This window comes from Lissotriton helveticus, chromosome 5_1 (assembly GCF_964261635.1).
Source record: "Lissotriton helveticus chromosome 5_1, aLisHel1.1, whole genome shotgun sequence".
NCBI classification, from domain to species: domain Eukaryota; kingdom Metazoa; phylum Chordata; class Amphibia; order Caudata; family Salamandridae; genus Lissotriton; species Lissotriton helveticus.
The window spans coordinates 585729317-585747571 of NC_136065.1; the positions used below are offsets into that span (position 1 = coordinate 585729317).

At 48.3% G+C, this 18255-nt stretch overlaps 1 protein-coding gene across 1 annotated transcript in view; it reads right to left on the reverse strand.

Annotated features, from left to right (window-relative positions):
* The window catches only part of LOC144754750 (mannose-binding protein-like), a 143678-nt gene that overhangs the window by 106315 nt on the left and 19108 nt on the right, over positions 1-18255 (reverse strand). Inside the window, exons 2-3 of the mRNA XM_078642938.1 lie at positions 12329-12548; positions 6744-6878 (exon numbers count right to left, since the gene is read on the reverse strand). Of these exons, the coding sequence (XP_078499064.1) occupies positions 6744-6878; positions 12329-12527 (334 nt within the window). The 5' untranslated portion in view covers positions 12528-12548. The remainder of the gene's footprint in view (positions 1-6743; positions 6879-12328; positions 12549-18255) is intronic.

Below are 18255 nucleotides of genomic sequence, written 5' to 3' on the forward strand. Positions count from 1 at the left end.
CCGAATGCGTAAACCGGTGGATAAGGACGCTCGCAGCCGCCTTAGGGTGGAGTGCCCTCGACCTACCTTAGAAGGGAAGGTGGCGTTGACTCCTGAGGATTCTTAAAAATGTAATTAACTGTTTTTGATATTTATTTAATGTTTGAAACCTTTGCTGTGAATCACTGTTTTAATAATCCAAATTTATATATAGCATGCTTAATAAAGTAGTTTCTGACTGACTGACGACCTCGCACCACTGAAGAACCCCCCCAGCAAACCCAGAAGCAAGACGGCCCCCTGGTTCACCGACGAACTCAAGGACTCCAAGAAGACCTGCCGCACCCTCGAGAAAGCCTGGCTCCTCGACCGGACCACTGACAACATGACCGCCCTCAATCACGCTACCCGCAAGCACCACCAGCTCATCCGCACCACCAAGAAGAAATCACTGAAGGATCGACTGGACAACAACGCCCACGACAGCAAGGAACTCTTCAGCATCATCAAGGAGTTCTCCAACCCCAGAACCGGCAACAACGACATCACCCCTTCACAAGATCTCTGCGACTCCCTCGCCTCGTTCTTCCACCGCAAGATTGCCGACATCCACAACAGCTTCGGCACACCATTCTCGCACCCAACCGTCGAACCAACGCACCCCACCGCCACCCTCCACACCTGGACCGCAGTGACCACCGAAGACACAGCCCGCACGATGAACACCATCCACTCCGGATCTCCGACTGACCCCTACCCCCACCACATCTTCAACAAGGCCGTCTCCACCATCGCACCCCAACTCCGAGACGTCATCAACACCTCCTTCGACACCGCCACCTTCCCGGAGAGCTGGAAGCATGCCGAGCTCAGCGCCCTACTGAAGAAACCAACAGCGGACCCCACCGACCTCAAGAACTTCCGCCCCATCTCGCTCCTCCCTTTTCCTGCCAAAGTAAACGAGAAGACCGTCAACAGACAGCTGGCCGCCTTCCTTGAGACGAATGGATCCCTCGACCCCTCGCAGTCCGGTTTCAGAGCCAACCACAGCACCGAGACCGCCCTCATCGCAGCCACCGACGACATCCGAGCCCTGCTCGACAATGGGGAAACAGCGGCACTCATCCTCCTGGACCTCTCTGCAGCGTTCGACATTGTCTGCCACGCACCCTAGTCCAGCGCCTCAGCAACAGCGGCATCCAAGAGAAGGCACTGAAGTGGATCATCTCGTTCCTAGCTGGAAGAACACAGAGAGTCCGCCTCCCCCCGTTCCGTTCCGAGGCCACCGAAGTCATCTGCGGCGTCCCGCAAGGATCATCACTCAGCCCCACCCTCTTCAACGTCTACATGAGACCCCTCGCAGCCATCGCACGCCGACACAACCTCAACATCATCTCCTACGCCGACGACACCCAGCTGATCCTCCCCCTCACCAGAGACCCCGACACCGCCAGAACCAGCCTCCACGAAGGGATGAAAGACGTCGCCGAGTGGATGAAGAACAGCCGCTTGAAACTGAACTCAGACAAGATGGAAGTCCTCATCCTTGGACCATCACCCTCCGCCTGGAACGACTCCTGGTGGCCCCCTTCCCTGGGCACCGCCCCCAAGTCGACAGACCACGCACGCAACCTGGGCTTCATCCTGGACTCCTCCCTCTCCATGACCAGACAAGTCAACTCCGTCTCCTCTTCATGCTTTCACATCCTCCGCATGCTCCGCAAGATCTTCCGATGGATCCCGATCGAAACCAGGAAGACGGTCACCCAGGCCCTCGTCACCAGCCGGCTGGACTACGGAAACACCCTCTACACCGGAACCACAGCCAAGCTACAGAAAAGACTACAACGCATCCAGAACGCCTCCGCCCGACTCATCCTAGACATCCCTCGACGCAGCCACATCTCTGGCCACCTGAGGAACCTGCACTGGCTCCCCGTCAACAAGAGGATCACGTTCAGGCTCCTCACCCACGCACAGAAGTCTCTCCACGACCTGGGCCCCAAGTACCTCAACGACCGCCTGACCTTCCACACGCCCACCCGCCAGCTACGATCCGCTAGCCTTGCCCTCGCCGCCGTACCACGCATCCGAAGAGCCACCGCCGGAGGCAGATCCTTCTCCTACCTGGCGGCCAAGACATGGAACTCCCTCCCCATCCACCTTCGGCTGACCCAGGACCACCTCGCCTTCAGGAGACAACTAAAGACCTGGCTGTTCGAGCAGTAGCGGCCCCCTTCCCCCAAGCGCCTTGAGACCCTTCCGGGTGAGTAGCCCGCTATACAAGTGATATGATTGATTGATTGATTGATTGATATTGACCAGAAAATGGCAACATTCTTAGCAAAAATTTGTGAGGGACCCTAGGAAGGGTATTGACCGCTCGTGGCATAACTGCCAAGACAAGCTGCTGGATGCTGTAGGGCCTATGACCAAAATTCTGGATATGGCCGAAGAGGCCAAGGTGTCCGGGGACCTTATCTCCCCAGAGGTTCTCTCCAATTGGGCGCAGCAGGCCATTGTGTTCCTCGGGAATGCCAACTGCGCCCTCTCAACGGAGAGGCGGAGGTCGCTCCTTATTAAGATCGACCCTAAGCTGGGTGACCTTGCCTCTTCAGAGGCCGGTGCAGTGGCGCAAGGGGGCCTCTTCGGGGACACTTTCGTCAAGGAATTAGGCAAGTTTGTAGCAACATTTACTTCCCTGGACAGGGCACAGTCCAACACTAAAAAGATCTTTGCCCCACGGGTTTTTGAAAGGGCCGGACGTGGCCGGGGCCGCGTGTTTGGCCGTGGCTACAGCTCCGATCGGGGCAAGGCTGTGGCCACGGGCAGTTCTAGGACAACGCCCGCTTCAATAATTTCTACCAGACAAGAGGACAAAGGTTCGGTGGCCGAGGAGGCCAAAGAGGACAGCAGCAGGGTGCTGGAAGAGGTGAGTGCGCTTCCCTCAGCAGGCTTGTGGGTAGGGGGGCACTTGGCGCAGTTCTTCCCGGCTTGGGTTACCCTTACAAGCGATGCTTGGGTGCTACAGACGGTCCAGGGCTTCCAGCTCAAGTTTCATGGCCGTCCCTGTCAGCTGTATCGCCTCCGCCCCATTACTTTCTCGCAGCGAGATGCAGACTTGGTGCGCGATGAGGTTTTCGCCCTCCTCCAAAAAGGGGTGGTTTGTTGCGCTCGAGAACACCCTGGGGGTTTTCTCAGCAATCTCTTTTTGGTCGACAAGGTCGACGGTGGCCAGCGGCCAGTCATCAACTTGAAAGAATTCAATGAGTGGCTGGTATACCACCATTTCAAAATGGAGGGTATTCACCTCCTGCGAGATGTGTTGCGTCCATCCGATTGAATGGTCAGACTCGACCTCAAGGACGCGTACCTGACCGTGACGGTTTTCCCACCTCATCGGCGTTTCCTCCAATTCAGGTAGGACAGTCAGGTATACAAATTCACTACACTCCCTTTCGGGCTCTCCTCTGCTCCGTGGTGCTTCACAAAGTTTCTTCGGCTGGTAGTGGAGTTCTTGCGAGCGCGGGGTATTAGGATGATCATGTACTTGGACGATATGCTGTTCATGGACCAGTGTCCTAAGCGGCTGTCGTCCCAGTTGCACATTGCAGTCAACCTCCTTCAGGGGCTGGGTTTTATTATCAACGACAAGAAGTCCCTTATGGTTCCCGTCCAACGTGCAACCTTTTTAGGGTTCAGCATAGACTCAGTGTCTTCCACCCTGAGTCTTCCCGCCAGTAAGATGGCAAAGATCAGGCACAAACTACGCTAGACGTTAGTGAAACCTCAGATATCTCTACGCCAGTTGGCGCGATTGGTAGGTCTCCTTTCATCCTCAATTCAAGCCATATTCCCAGGTCCTCTTCATTATCGGGCCATGCAGCGTCTGAAGGCTTATCACCTCAGGAAGGGCCTAAAGTATTCTCAACTGATTCCGTTGTCAGAGGAGGTAAGAGACTAAATGCAGTGGTGGCTCACACACATGGAGGCCTGGAATGGCCATGCAATTTTCAGTTCAGTCCCGGACATAGTTATGGAGTCGGACACCAGTCGCTCCAGCTGGGGGGCCAGGTGCGGGGATTTTTCCACAGGCGGTGCCAGGTCCACACACGAGCAGTCGCTACACATCAACTGCTTGTTGAGTTGCTAGCAGGGTCCTTTGCTGTTCAGTGCTGGACGAAGGACAGGGTGCAGTCGTGTGTCCTCCTCAGGAAGGACAACGTCTCGGCGGTCCGATATATCAACCATCTGGGGGGTACCAGATCAAAGATGCTGGCGGACCTTGCGAGGGATTTCTGGCACTTTTGCCTGGACCGTCAGGTATCGGTCACAGCGGAGTATCTGCCGGGTCGGTAGAACGAGGTGGCCGATTGGCACTACCGGCACCTTCTGGATGCCAGTTTGTGGAAGCTGGACCCTCAGGTGTTCTCCTTGCTGTCGGAGACATGGGGTCCCTTCTCAGTGGATCTGTTCACGTCGCGCCTAGACCATCAACTCTCGAGGTTCTTCAGTTGGTGCCCAAATCCATTGGAGGAAGCGACGGATGCTTTCCTCCAGGATTGGTCAAGCGAGCAGGGGTATGCGTTTCCCCCGTTCTCCATGATAACGCGAGTATCGGCGTTACTGCGGCGTCAGTTGGCGGAGGTAGTGTTGATCACGCCATGGTATATGTCTCAAGTATGGTTTCTACTGGAACTTTCTTAGGATTTTCCAATCCTACTCCCCCACTCTCCTCACATTCTGCTCAATCCAGACCTGGTTCCCCACCAGTTGGTCAAGGAGGGTTCGCTGAGGCTGATGGCCTGGAGGATCTCCGGCGTCGTTGGTTGCTCCCAGGCCTTTTGGGAAAATCTGAAGACCTGCTCTCTAAGGCATGAGCAGATAGCACGACGAGCAGATACAGGTCAGCCTAGCATAGATGACATTGTTGGTGTATGCGACGGGGTTTTGATCCTGTGCAGGCAGATGTAGTCCACGTACTTAATTTCTTGGTGAGTTTGGGGGAGGAGGGACTGGCCTATCGGTCAATCAACACCTTCCGTTCAGCAATCTCAGCTGGTCATGTGGTAGTGCTGGGTTCTCCGATGGGGGAGCACCCCTTGGTGTGTAGGCTCCTTAGAGGGATCCGCCTTTCGCTGCCCTCTGGGATGTGAACAGAGTTTTGAACCTCTTCCTTTCTTGGCAGCCGAATAGGTCTCTTACGCATAAGGAAGTGACTGCCAAATTGGCAATGCTGTTATGCCTGGTTCCTGCAGGGGGGTTTCGGATGTACGAGCAGTAGACATTTCTGCCAGAGTTTTTTTGACGGACGGAGTGTCCTTCACAGTGAGTAGGCGGACTAAGTCCAACATAAGGGTTATTTCATAACCGGCTTTTCCAGATTCCCCTAAACTGTGTGTAGTGCAGTGCCTCCGTGCTTACGAAGACATGACTGATGATACCCACCCTCCGGGTGAAAGACAGCTTCTCATTGCCTTACGTAAACTGTACTAGGCTGTTTCATCCCCAACAATTGCCAGGTGGGTGCGTTGGTTAATGCAGGAGGCGGGGATTGATACTAAACAATTTGATGCTCATTCAGCGAGAGAGGCGAAGGCCTCTAAAGCTTTCGCCCTAGGGGCAAGATTGGAGGATCTGATGCGAGCGGCCGATTGGTCCTCAGATTCCACCTTTAAGAGGTTTTCTTTTAAACCTGTGTTGGAGGTGGCAAGTCTAGTTGTCGACAACCTTTGAACTGGCATAATCCGAAGCCTCCGGTCCTGCCATAGAATGAAAATTTGACTAGCCTTCGTGCTGGTAAGTTTAAATTCTAGTAAGGACTTGGAGGCAAGGATTATCCCTCCCAATGACTTCCAAGAAGTGGACACTCCCCGTAAGGAATGCTAGTAAATCATTCATGGTTTTTTCTACTTTTATGAGGGTTGATGTTTTGGACTGTTTTCTCTCCATGCGACATATTCTGATGAGTGAGGTGCTGCCTCTGACACTGCCTCTTTCACAGGAAACAACGATCCCAAATAGGATGCGTGAGAATGTAACTACATGTGCTTCACGCGAAGAAAGAGGAAGAGGAAACAGCAGCAGTGCATGATGGGAGCTGGTCAGAGTGCGGACACAGACAAAGGACTCCCCATACGACTTTTTGCTTTCCCAAGTGTTCATGGGAAATGTAGTTTTTGTTACTGTTTGTTTCTTGCTGCTGTGTAGGAATAAAGCGAAGGAAGAAGGCATAATCCTTGCCTCCGAGTCCTTAATAGAATTGAAACTTACCAGCACGAAGGCTAGGCACATTTTTATTATTGCACACTAGCTTTTATTCTCACCTCTGATGACCTCTGATGTTGTCCAGCTTTCAAATTACAACAATGGACTCTTCTGATTAGCCTTCATTTTATAACTACATAACTTTGCGTAATTGAGACAGAGCACCCAATGTTCTTGATCTTAAGCACATCCAAACCCATTCTATTCTGTTTAACTCCACAAACCTTTATGATCAAAAACATAATTACCACTAGTGTGCATCTAGGTGAATCTCACAAATTTCAATAGCATGATTCCTTACAATCACACTCATTTATCAACCTTATATTTAACATAGGGTGAGGCAGCCCCATCTGTTTGATCTTGCAGAAAGGGAAATAATCTGCACAGCTACCTCTTCCTGGGGTAAGTACACTGGTAAAGCTTACTTTACAAATGTAACTGGTATCCTTCAATGTGCAGTTCCAGTGCCTATCAAAACACAAAGATTCACTTACCTTGTGTTGAGCTGTCTCCCTTTTGTCCCTTTTGGCCATGGTACCCGTGTGATCCTTTTGAGCCTGCTGATCCATTGATGCCCTGTGGACCGGCCTTTCCTGGTGGCCCCTGAATCCCTCTCGGTCCTGGCAATCCTGAAATTGTGTCAATAGACAGAAGATACAACCATTAAATTTTACAATTTGAAAATGTAGGAGCAATGTATATTCATTTATTTACTTTATGTGCCAACATTTCACCATGGCTACTTCAAAGCACAGTGGATAAGGAAGGATAAAGTGGAGAACACCATCTTGCATATGGGAAGGGTGGGCCGAGGAGGTACTTTCCCATAAGAGGTGGGATCCCCAGCAGAAAGTTGTAATTTTCATAGCTTCTTTGAAAACTTTTGTTTTCAGCGCTCTTTTGAAGGCTGGTAGCAGAAACGTTTTAAGGTATGGGAAAGTGGGCACTGGCCAGGGCCCCAGTCTTTCAGGGGCCCCCGTGATTGAGCCAGCTATGTTCTGCAGAGAGTCTTGCCCTGATGACCTTGAATAACAGATTGTTGTAAAATCGTTTTTTTATCATTTATTTTTTAATGTGTGAGAGTTTATGACAGATATTTTGCAAAATGTGTTTGTTTCATGCAACATTCATTTAAAAAGTTTTATTTAGATCAACACAGGAACTCACAGATGAGAAATGGGAGGGTGTGAGTGACAGAGATTATTTTCAGTAATATTGGTGAGCTGCTGCTGTGTTACAGTACTGAAAATACACATCACTATCGCTGAATATCAGATGTACACACATTTAGAATTTGACCAAAGAGGGCATGAAAGAGCTGAAACTGGATCAAAAAAATCAAAGCTGTTCCGAACAGGGGCCCCCTAAATACCTTTTTCCCAGGGTCCCCAAAATCCTTAAAACGTCCCTGGTTGGTAGATTTTGCATGCTTCCGATGTGTGGGGTCCAAAATGTTTCAAATTCCGAATCCTATACAGTCCTGTCAGTGTCAATCATCAAGGGTATAGTAACTCAAATGTGTTATTTTTGTTATGGCCGCACTCCCCTAGAGCATCAGAGTTAACTTTTCTGTGCTGAATTCCTATTAGGTCTTAGTTGCTGCTAGTGCCACAGCTCCAGGCATGGGAACCAAGTTAGAGAGTTTCCCATTTTCATGGCTTACCTGGCCCCCTCCTCTCTGTTGCTGGTTCTGTTATCAGAGTCAATAATAACTTGCGGTGTCCAAATCTGCGCAATAAGCGTTCAGGCCAAGCAGTCATTCTCCAGTTTAATTCAACCACCCACACATATTCCTAATTGTCTTACCACATTCGCATAGCTGCCTGGACTCGATTGCTTGAATGAAACCCTACACCACCCAGTGCCAGTCCCCCTAGCTCCCTTGTGTCATGTGGTCACATTTGGCCTGGGTATGGAACACCACCATTTTACATGCTCATGTTCTAAAGTTGCCATTTTTTCCTGAACGCTGGTATTTGACACACATTTCCTTGCGTGCCTGCACAGGAAATATTCACTAAAATAGCTCTGCTTACATTTGCATGTCTTCGTAGGCATATTATCAAGTGTCTTGAACATTCTGCACAAGGGCTAAGTTGACTGTGCAAAATACTGTTATGATTGTCCATTCAGCGACAGAGCATTCAGACAGGATTCAACAATAGCGCCCTGATTGGGAGAGGAGCACTTTGCTGACAAAAGATTGAGGTTGCCCTATGCCAGAATTCCAGCCCAGCGGATTCCTGTTTACCTCCTGAGAAGGATGGTGCCCGGAGCTGGAGCAATGCGGGCCCCCAGATGCCACAGGTAATAGTTAATTTAGATCACCCCATTGCCATTTTGGCAGATTTACCCACCCCAGGTACACTAGGATATGCAGCGCTAGGTAGGAGCACAAAATATAACAAGTACTTATATGCAAGCATATATCTTATGTAACAGCACAATGGTTGAATTGTTTATTTTCTTCACCATTCTTGTAATGTTAATCACGCTTTTCTGTTTCCTTCTATTGATTATTGCAGCACAAGTATTTTACACTAGAGTCATAATGCTTTAATAAATATTGAAAGCCCTCTTGTGTATTTCTTGTGTATCACTCTGGGTATGCATAAGTAACCAAACAAAAAGGGCTCTAGATCTTTTTCATCGATTTCCTTGGGGAGTTAGGGTTTTCATGTTCAGAAGTCCCATAGTCCACCTGTTACCTTTCCCGGTTATGGGTACAGGTAGTGTATTGTGAGCTAGCAAGACTAGGACCAACATACCCTGATGGTGTGCATAGAATCAGTCTTGAACAGTTTTTACATTTATGTTGCCCAACAAATGCACAGTTTCACTGATAAAGTATGAACCATATGGCACTTGTTCCCAGCAATATCAAGATTGCACCGATCATGCAGTTATAAAAAAACACAAGATCCCTATGCCCTTGCAGATTAGCACTTTGAAACGACTCTGAAGGTAAAATGTAGTACTTTTTTATTACGTAAAAGGCAGTCCACTTTGTTCACTGCATCAAACACATGACCATGAGCGAGAAGCTGGTGACATGAAATGAGCTTCTGTATGTGGCTATACTGGTCCAAGGAGACTTAGCAACTGCCTCTCCAGCACCCACAACCAGGCGAGGGCCATCCTCTGTGGCATTATGTGCTACTCAGGCAAGGACAGTACCAAAAGCAAGAATACTGCCAGCAGTAAGACAAAATGCTGATCAGAGCATCAGGACTGGCGTTGTGTTTGCTAGGCTGCTCCGCAGTGACCCCAACAAGAAATTAATTTCATGCAATTAGTATTAGTCAGTTTTCATAAAAATGTATACTTCCTAATTGTGGAAAATTATAAATAGGTGATTAGACCCTGCTGCAAATGTGTGACAGGCTGTCTTTGTATCTTGTTTGCTGGCTCTGTACCCCTAAATTTCACCATTGTTTATTCTGTTATTACTTATGATGAAATATGTATAAAAACTTTCAACAGGTTGTCCTTTTCTAGCCAACAGCCCAAATAGAAAATCAAAACAACAAGTCCCACAATGCAATGTGCTTTTGTTCGAAAAAGCTAGCACTGGTTTAAAGTAGCTCAGAAAAAGAGGGGGCAAGGTCTAAACAGATTGATCCCGCCTTGTCATGACATAATACTTCTGCACAGTGTTCAAGAAAGCTCAGCTGAGCTTTCTCGAATCTTGTATTTATTTTGGTCAGGTTCCCAGCTCTTGCACTACCATTGTTTGCTCATATTATCTAGAACAATCATATATACCAGTGCAGGTCTAGTGTGCCTTGACCTTTTATCTTGTGGACTTCTGCACAGTGAAAACCAACATTTTCAGACTGGCTTCACACTGTTTTAATGTAATTTCTTTTGGCTTACTTCTGCTTTCTTTAAGAAGTTATTGTTGGCAAATCGTATTACATGGATATAACTGCTTCATTGTACCCATGATAAAGTGTCTTCTCAAGAGTCATGCATAAGGTATTGAAATGTCACCCATAAAGCACAATGATATACTGAAATGTCATGCATGGATGCTCAATTTAAGCTTCACCCCTATTACTTACGTATTGATTTTGACACTGCCCCCTATTTACAAGGGTGGCGTAAATAGAAGTCAGCGCCAAAATTAGGACTAGGGAAAACCTGGTCTTACCCTGGCGAAACGAGAGATATTTTGCATTTCCCCTCATTTTTGCTGTTTCCATATGTGCTGAGTTGTGCAGCACACATAGAAATAGCAGAAGGCCATTGAATGTTTATGTGCAGGATGGTGTCCCTTCCTGCACATAAACAATCATTTTAAAAACAATGACGTTTTGCAACTTCTATGTGTGCTGCATCAAACAGCACACATATAAGTTACAAAACTCAATTTAAAGATTGTTTCTGTACAGGAAGGGACACCTTCCTGTACATAAACAATCTTCCCCTTTAACGCTGACACCCTTGCACTATGGTGGTGCCTGCGTTGGCGCTAAGCAGCTAAATTTAGTGCCAGTGCAGGGGGGAACGAAGGGCTGCATCATATCATTGTGAATATGATGCAGCCTGCCATTCTGAAGTGGCGGAGCGCGGCGCTAAGCCAAGAAGGCTGACGCCACACTCCGTCACTTCTCTAACTATGACCCTGGGTTTAAGAGACTCTTAACAATAGAGAAAAATTCCGCAGAAGAGTTGCCTGAGTGCATTTTTTTAATGTAATAGTCAAAGCAAGCCTCGAGGGCTAAATGCTGGTCGTTTTTTTAGAGGTTCATGACTGTTTTTAGCTTCGAGGGAGTTGGAGGCTTCCGTGATTATTTTTGATGATTTGCACAACACCGAGTAAAGTGTCTTAAATTGTTTTGATTCTGTTTTGAAATGTCTGTTTCGACCACACTTCAGAATTACAAATAAACGTGCTTCATTCGTACTTACCTAACTGCTGTGAGTTTCGAATATTTGTACAGTTCAAGTTTTGTTGTGTTTAGAAACATTTAACATGCTACAGACTTTCCTTTCACACTTGGCAAGAAAGATTGTCACTTAGCATGGTTATTTTGTGGGGGTTCTGTGGCGCCCCTCCCCCCTATTTCCAGCGCCTTTGGGTAAAACAGCAATTTATAAAAGCAATGCGTAACAATCTGTCTAAGTAACGACCAAGGGCTGGGCAGCAAGGGTGGCCAAAAGGTTCGAGAAAAAGGGATCACGTAAGTGACCTTCTTGATGGGTAGGTGTAAGTCAGTCAGTAAATGCATACTTTAACCATTTTTCATTCTTCATACAGGGATACAAGAGGCATTGAACATTCTAAATGAAGACAATGTTTTGTTGTTTTTTTTTATCAGAGGCTGTTGCTAGTGGAACTGATACATTTCCCTTTTTAGTTTCCTGAAATTATGGCCTCCTTTCAATGGGCCTCATTTATGAAAAGTGATGCATCGCTGCCTGAAAACAGCGATGCGTCACTTTTCCCTGCGCCCTCCTTGCGACACCAATGATGAGTCATATTTACAGTATGATGCATCATTGCGCAAGGAGTTACAGATACGTCAATATTTCTGACGTATCTGTATGGCGCAAAAGTGACGCATTGCTGGAGTGTGTCACAAAAGTGACGCAACTCCAGCAATGTATCCTTTCACATGGGGCAAGCCCCATGTGAAAGGGCCTGCGTCAGTCTTACGCCTGCTGTGAGGCAGGCGTAAGAAATTGACGCATTTGTCCTAGAAGTGGCGCCGTGAAATCTCATAGATTTCACTGCATCACTTCTACGACCCTTTCTTGCATCATTACGCCCCCCTTGCATACATTATACCTGGTGCAGGTATAATGTGGCACAGGGGTTTACAAAGTGATGCATCTACCTAGATGCGTCACTTTGTAAATATGGCGCAACAAGGCGCATTTTTTACGTCACTGGTGCATCACAAAATGTGACACACCGTCGGCGTAAAAGTGACGCACAGCCTCATAAATGAGGCCCCACAACTTGTGCCATTCGTATTAGAAAGGTGTAGAGGAGCACCTTAAAATGGAAGCAAAATTGGCGTTGCAAATATATTCCACTGGGAAAATAAGATGGTCTGTAAATTAACCGTACCTGGGTCCCCTTTCTCTCCTTTGGGTCCTTCTTTGCCATCTCTGCCATCTCTGCCAGGCAGCCCATTGTTCCCAGGTGTTCCACAAGCAATCAACGAGCAGGTGTTGGGGCTTTCCGAGTCCTTCATCACTTCAACACTTACAGCTATGACCAGTGATGCTCCCAGCAGCAAGAATGTGGTAGACTGGAGAAGAGGCATGATGCCTTCAACCTGTCAGACCTGCAAAGAAGATCAGTTCCGGGGTCATAAGGCACATAGCTTTGCACAGTGCATTTGTTCACTTCTAGCCAGAGATGTTCAATAATTCCTACAAACACTGGTATAAGTTGTAATAAATCTAGCAATCACATCTCTTCAAACAGCTTGTTTGCACCATGCCAGCCAGTGAACGTTTTATGAAGCATGAAATAAGTCTGCAGATGGACATCTGGGATTTGCATTGAATGTACATGAAGACAAAACTCGTAAATGAAAGATGAAATAGCAAACTGCACTGAAGAATGCATGGCCTTTGAATTAAATGGTGCATGTAAGATTTAGTGATGATGAAGGAACTTAACAGCGAACAAAACAAATTTGTGCCGGAAATTGAATGAGTGAATATGTTAAAAGAACAAGTGATAACTGTATGAGAAACATCCTTTACGACGCAACTTTTACCACGCAGTGCCTTTACAACGCAGGTTTTCCAACGCAAGTCATTACAATGAATTGTGCTGGGGGCGCTCTAGGATAGGTAATAGATTAATTTACTATCCAACACCTTCCCTACAATCCACGGGCACTGGAGTTGGAATAGTAAATTAAACTATTCACTATCCAGCACCCCCCAACGCAAGTCGTTGTAACGATTTGAGTTGAAAAACCTGCGTTGTAAAGGCATGCTTAGTAAAAGCATGCGTTGTAACAACGTACATCCTGGACATGTAAAGTCAATGCTGAAAATGATGCGGGTGTATTCGTATATACATGCTACTGTATAAGGTTTTACAAATGCAATACTTTTATTTAAAAACAGATTGCACGTCCTTATGAAACAGTAGAGTGGATATAAGGAGGCACTGAATAAAAACATCAGAGTCCAGAGGAGAAAGCCCCAAGATTTGAATATCATTCTGACTGTTAATGGTGCAACCAAGTGGTTTATTATTTGTAGCAAAATACATTTACAATTGGCAAATGTAACCATCGTTTGAATATTTGCTTTACGTAGAGGCCAAAGCCCGAATTATTGTTCAGCGTTCTTGCTAGGATGGCAAGAATGAAAAAGCGACAATGAGCTTCCTGTACAAGCTCCTCAAGACAAGATCGGATCTTTACCTTTCCATGGGAAACAAGCAAGGATTCCATTTAAGTTGGTGTAAGAGGAAAATGTACTTCCAGTTCGCATACATCCTAAGACAGAGCTTCTGGAGATATATATGTGTGTTGATCGTGTACTCTTGTATGGAGATTCGCAGTTGGTCAAGTCTGTCTCCAGAGAGGCTCCATTTGCAGACTGAGTAGCCATGGTTGTCAATTCTCTAATACCCAAATTGATAGCGAAAGTTATATCCCAGGTCCTTTGACAACATCACTGGAAGTGATGTCACATGATGTCTGATCCAGGTAGCATAACAAGAGGTGACCCCACTACTGGGCCTCATTTATGAGGCTATGCGTCACTTTTAAGCCGCTGGTGCGTCACTTTTTGTGATGCACCAGTGGTGTAAAAAATGCGCCATATTTACAAAGTGACGCATCTAGGTAGATGCGTCACTTTGTAAACCCCTGTGCCACATTATACCTGCGCCAGGTATAATGTATGCAAGGGGGGGGTATTGACGCAAGAAAGGGTCATAGAAGTGACACAGTGAAATCTATGTGATTTCCCTGCGCCACTTCTAGGACACAAATGTGTCATTTTCTTACGCCTGCCTCATGGCAGGTGTAAGACTGACGCAGGCCCTTTCACATGGGGCTTGCCCCATGTGAAAGGACACATTGCTGGAGTTGCGTCACCTTTGTGACACACTCCAGCAATGCGTCACTGACGTCTCTGTAACTTCTTGCGCAATGATGCGCCATACTGTAAATATGACGCACCATTGGTGTTGCAAGGAGGGCGCAGTGAAAAGTGACGCATCGCTGTTTTCACGCAGCGATGCGTCACTTTTCATGAATGAGGCCCACTGTTTTTATTTTTTAAAAAGCCTTCAGTGAGAGCGACATTAATAACATATCAAGAAAGTTACTAAAGTTACTAAAGAAGATATAACTCTAGCTTCCTTACCACATATACCATTTGATATTATCTGTGACTATTTCTCAGCTCTTTTCCTCCATGTGGCAATTTGAAGTGGAAGCACCATAGGTAGTATCCTTTGGTGCCTTCCTTTGCTGAGCGGCACTCATTAACCCACTGAACTGTAGTGTAGCCATGCAGCTCCATAAAATAATGCAGTTGGAAAAGGGTGAATCTTGCCTAGCATGCAGAAGAACTTAAGGTGAGACTACCTCTGCCCTTCCTCCTCCGCTGCGGCCTTCTTTGTGCTGTATTAAATCTAAGCCTTCCTCTCCACTCATTCTTCCCTAACATCCCTTTTACCAATGTTAGAACCGGGGGTCTTTAGTTGGCAGAGGTAAGTACCTTAGACCAAGTAGGGACCCCTGCTTCTAGCCAGGGTGAAGGAATAACACTCTGAGATAACCCCTGCTCACCCTCTAGGTAGCATGGCACGAGCAGTCTAGGCTAAACAGAGGCAATGTGGATAACATTTGCACTTAACATAACAGTAATCCCCAATCCACCACAAACTGAGACCACACAGGTAAGTATATGTTATAAAAATATATAACTTTATCTTTATCTAGTTTCAGCAAGGTAAATCAAGCAGTTGCACGATAATTACTTCATTATCAAAATGTTGCACTTCTTCTTAATGGTTGCAGTTAAACTGTTAGGAAGTTCTTAGGAAAAATGTCTCAAGTCCCTTTAATCAGTAATTAAAAATAATGCCACTGATTTATATTCAATTAGCTCTAAAAACGAGCATAGGGCGCAATGCCAGAATTATTCCCAGCCCGCAAAGCAATGGGCCTCAAGCGCTGTGAAAACAATGCCAGCTTCTTAAAGTCAACAAAAGAATCAGCCCCTAGCGCCAGGGACCCTATGCGCTACAAGCATGCCTCACCGGAATGCTGGGGGGGTTTCCCTTCCCCTCGTCCGGCACTTCGTCAGGCCTCAGACGCTTCCCGCCTTCCAGCGCTCACTCGCGCTCTGGCCCGGCCGGTCTCAGGAAGCTCTCCGCCCGCTCTCAGTCCTTCAGGGTGCAGCGGGGAGCAGAGACGGCAGGCCGGGGCTGGGAGCACTTGCTGGATTCCCTCGGCGAGGTCGGGTCAGTCTTCCCCGGTCCCGGCGGTGATCAGACGGCACTCGAAGAGGTCCCGAGGACGGGGACCAATCCTGTCGCGGCAAATGGGGCGAGCCTCCAGCAGCACCCGGCAGTGCGGCTCCCGGGACAGGCAAGCAATGACGCTCCGCTCCTCCGGCCAATCACGGCCCAACAACACTGATGACGCTGCGCCGCACGGGCCTATCCCGTCGCGGCGTTGGTGAGGGGGCTCGGCTCCTCCAACCAATGGGGGCGCGGCAGCTTCGTTCTTCGGCCCCCGCAGCTCCGATCAGGACGGCACTTCGGCAAGAGGTTTTTCTGGCCCCGGGCAGCGGCGGTGATCAGGCGGCAGATGATTTTAGAGGGCGCGGATCAGGGGCAGACCGCCCTCTTAGCCTCACAACCGCCCTTGAGTGAATTCCGCGAGGGGAGGCACCACAGACCTCCGACCCTCGCCGGGAATGTGCCGATGAGCACAACGATCCCTTCTTACACTCAGCAGTTGAGCACCACACGCTCCAGGTCCAAAACAACACGATCTTGCAGTAATTCTTGGTAAAGCTTTAGGAACCTTTAACCATGGGTTCCCAACAGGAGGCCAGCTCTTCTCAGGCCCTTGGAGATTCCAGTTGCAGACACAGCACACAGCAAAGTCTTGGCAGTTTCAAGCAGGCAGGGTCCCAGCACACAGCAAAGTCCCTTTCTCCTCCTCAGCTTCCAGTTAGACAGCAGAACAGGTCAGCCCTTAGAGCACACAGCAAGGCAATCTTCCTTTAGTTCTCCAGCAGTCCTTCTTCCAGCAGAGGTTCCTTCTTGCTTGTAGGATCTTAGAATCTAATCTTCTGTAGTCAGGGGTCCTTCCCTTATACCCCTCAAAGTCTTTGAAGTCCTTTGAAGTCTTTGTGCAAGCAGCCCTGAGCCCGGTCTAAACCAGTTCTGGGGGTTGCCGAAGCACAGGTGTTTCTGGTTTTCTTCTTCCTGTCAGCTTCAGGGTCAGAGGTGTCAGTTGGCCGGCAGGAGAGGGAGCCAGCAGGGTGGGCAGGCAGGCACAGCCCGGCACTATCAGGCGCTTCTTCCTCCCACCTCCCTGGCAGCAGATGCGGCCTTTCACCCACGGCCTGACTCCGACCCCCTCCTCCGGGGCCTCTGCAGCCCCCTGTCACACCCAGACCAGACAGGCATTCCACAAACCCAGGCACACAGAAAGGTTTAGACAAGAGAACAGCCACTTTCTAAAAGTGCTATTCTCCATCACAGGATTTAAAAACACCCTTCACTAAAAGATGTGTTATTAAATTCTGAGTTCAGGGATATCTTTCACTTAGGTCCCATCTTGTTCCTATGGGAAGATAGGCTGGTATCCCATGGGACCAGCCTCCTCCATGTTACTCTATGGAGCAAGATAGCCTTACAGCAGTGAGCACATAAAATGGATGCTGCCCACTACCAGAGCATGTGACCTGCACTAGTACATGCTCTACCTTATCCATACACTGCACCCTGCCCAGGGGGGTACCTTGAGCCTTCCATAGGGGTGACTGATGTGCACAGACAGGGAAGGGTTAGTCCCAGATAGTGGAGACACTGGCCAGGGGAACAGGCAGTCACTGACTGCACACAGGCCCTGCGCTGGCAGGCCTGAGTCACCTTTTTAGGGCTACTCATGTGAGTGGCGCAATCTGCGCTGCAGGCCCACTAGTAGCATCTGTCATCACCAGCCCTGGCACACACAGTGCACTTTACTAGGGACTTCATGGTGATACAAATATGCCAATCAGGGATATTCAATCAACATGACAATTTACAGAGGGAGCACTTACACTCTGACACTGATCAGCAGTGGCAGAGTATCCAAAGCATCTAAACCAGCAAAAACGAAATCCAGCACAGCATCAAAAATACATGAGTCGGAGGCAAAAAGATGGGGGAAAAACCACGCCAAAGGTGTCAGGTCTAACAAGTGTCCCCTCCAGCTGAAAGTGGGGAGAACTACCCAACCTCTTGGGAGTCCTCATCACTAAGGCGGAAGAATCTGGACAGACCGTCAGCATTGGCGTGTTCTGTACAAGGGCGGTGCTCCACCGTAAAGTCCATCCCCTGTAGGGAAATGGACCACCTCAACAATTTTGGATTCTCACCCCTCATCTGCATTAACCATCTGAGGGGCCTGTGGTCGGTCTGAACACGGAAGTGAGTCCCAAACAGGTAGGGCCTCAGCTTCTTCAGAGCCCAGACCACAGCGAAAGCTTCTCTTTCAATGGCACTCCATTTCTGTTCCCTGGGGATTAGCCTCCTGCTAATGAAAGCCACTGGTTGGTCTCCGCCCTCATCATTGATCTGTGAGAGTACTGCTCCCACGCCTTGCTCTGAAGCGTCAGTTTGCACAATGAACTCACTGGAAAAGTCAGGTGCCTTAAGCACCGGTGCTGTGCACATGGCAGCTTTGAGGGTGTCAAAGCAGTTTGACAGGCCTCAGTCCAATTCACTTTCCTGGGCTGATTTCTAGATGTCAGCTCTGTCAAAGGGGCTACAATGGTGCCATAACCTTTGAC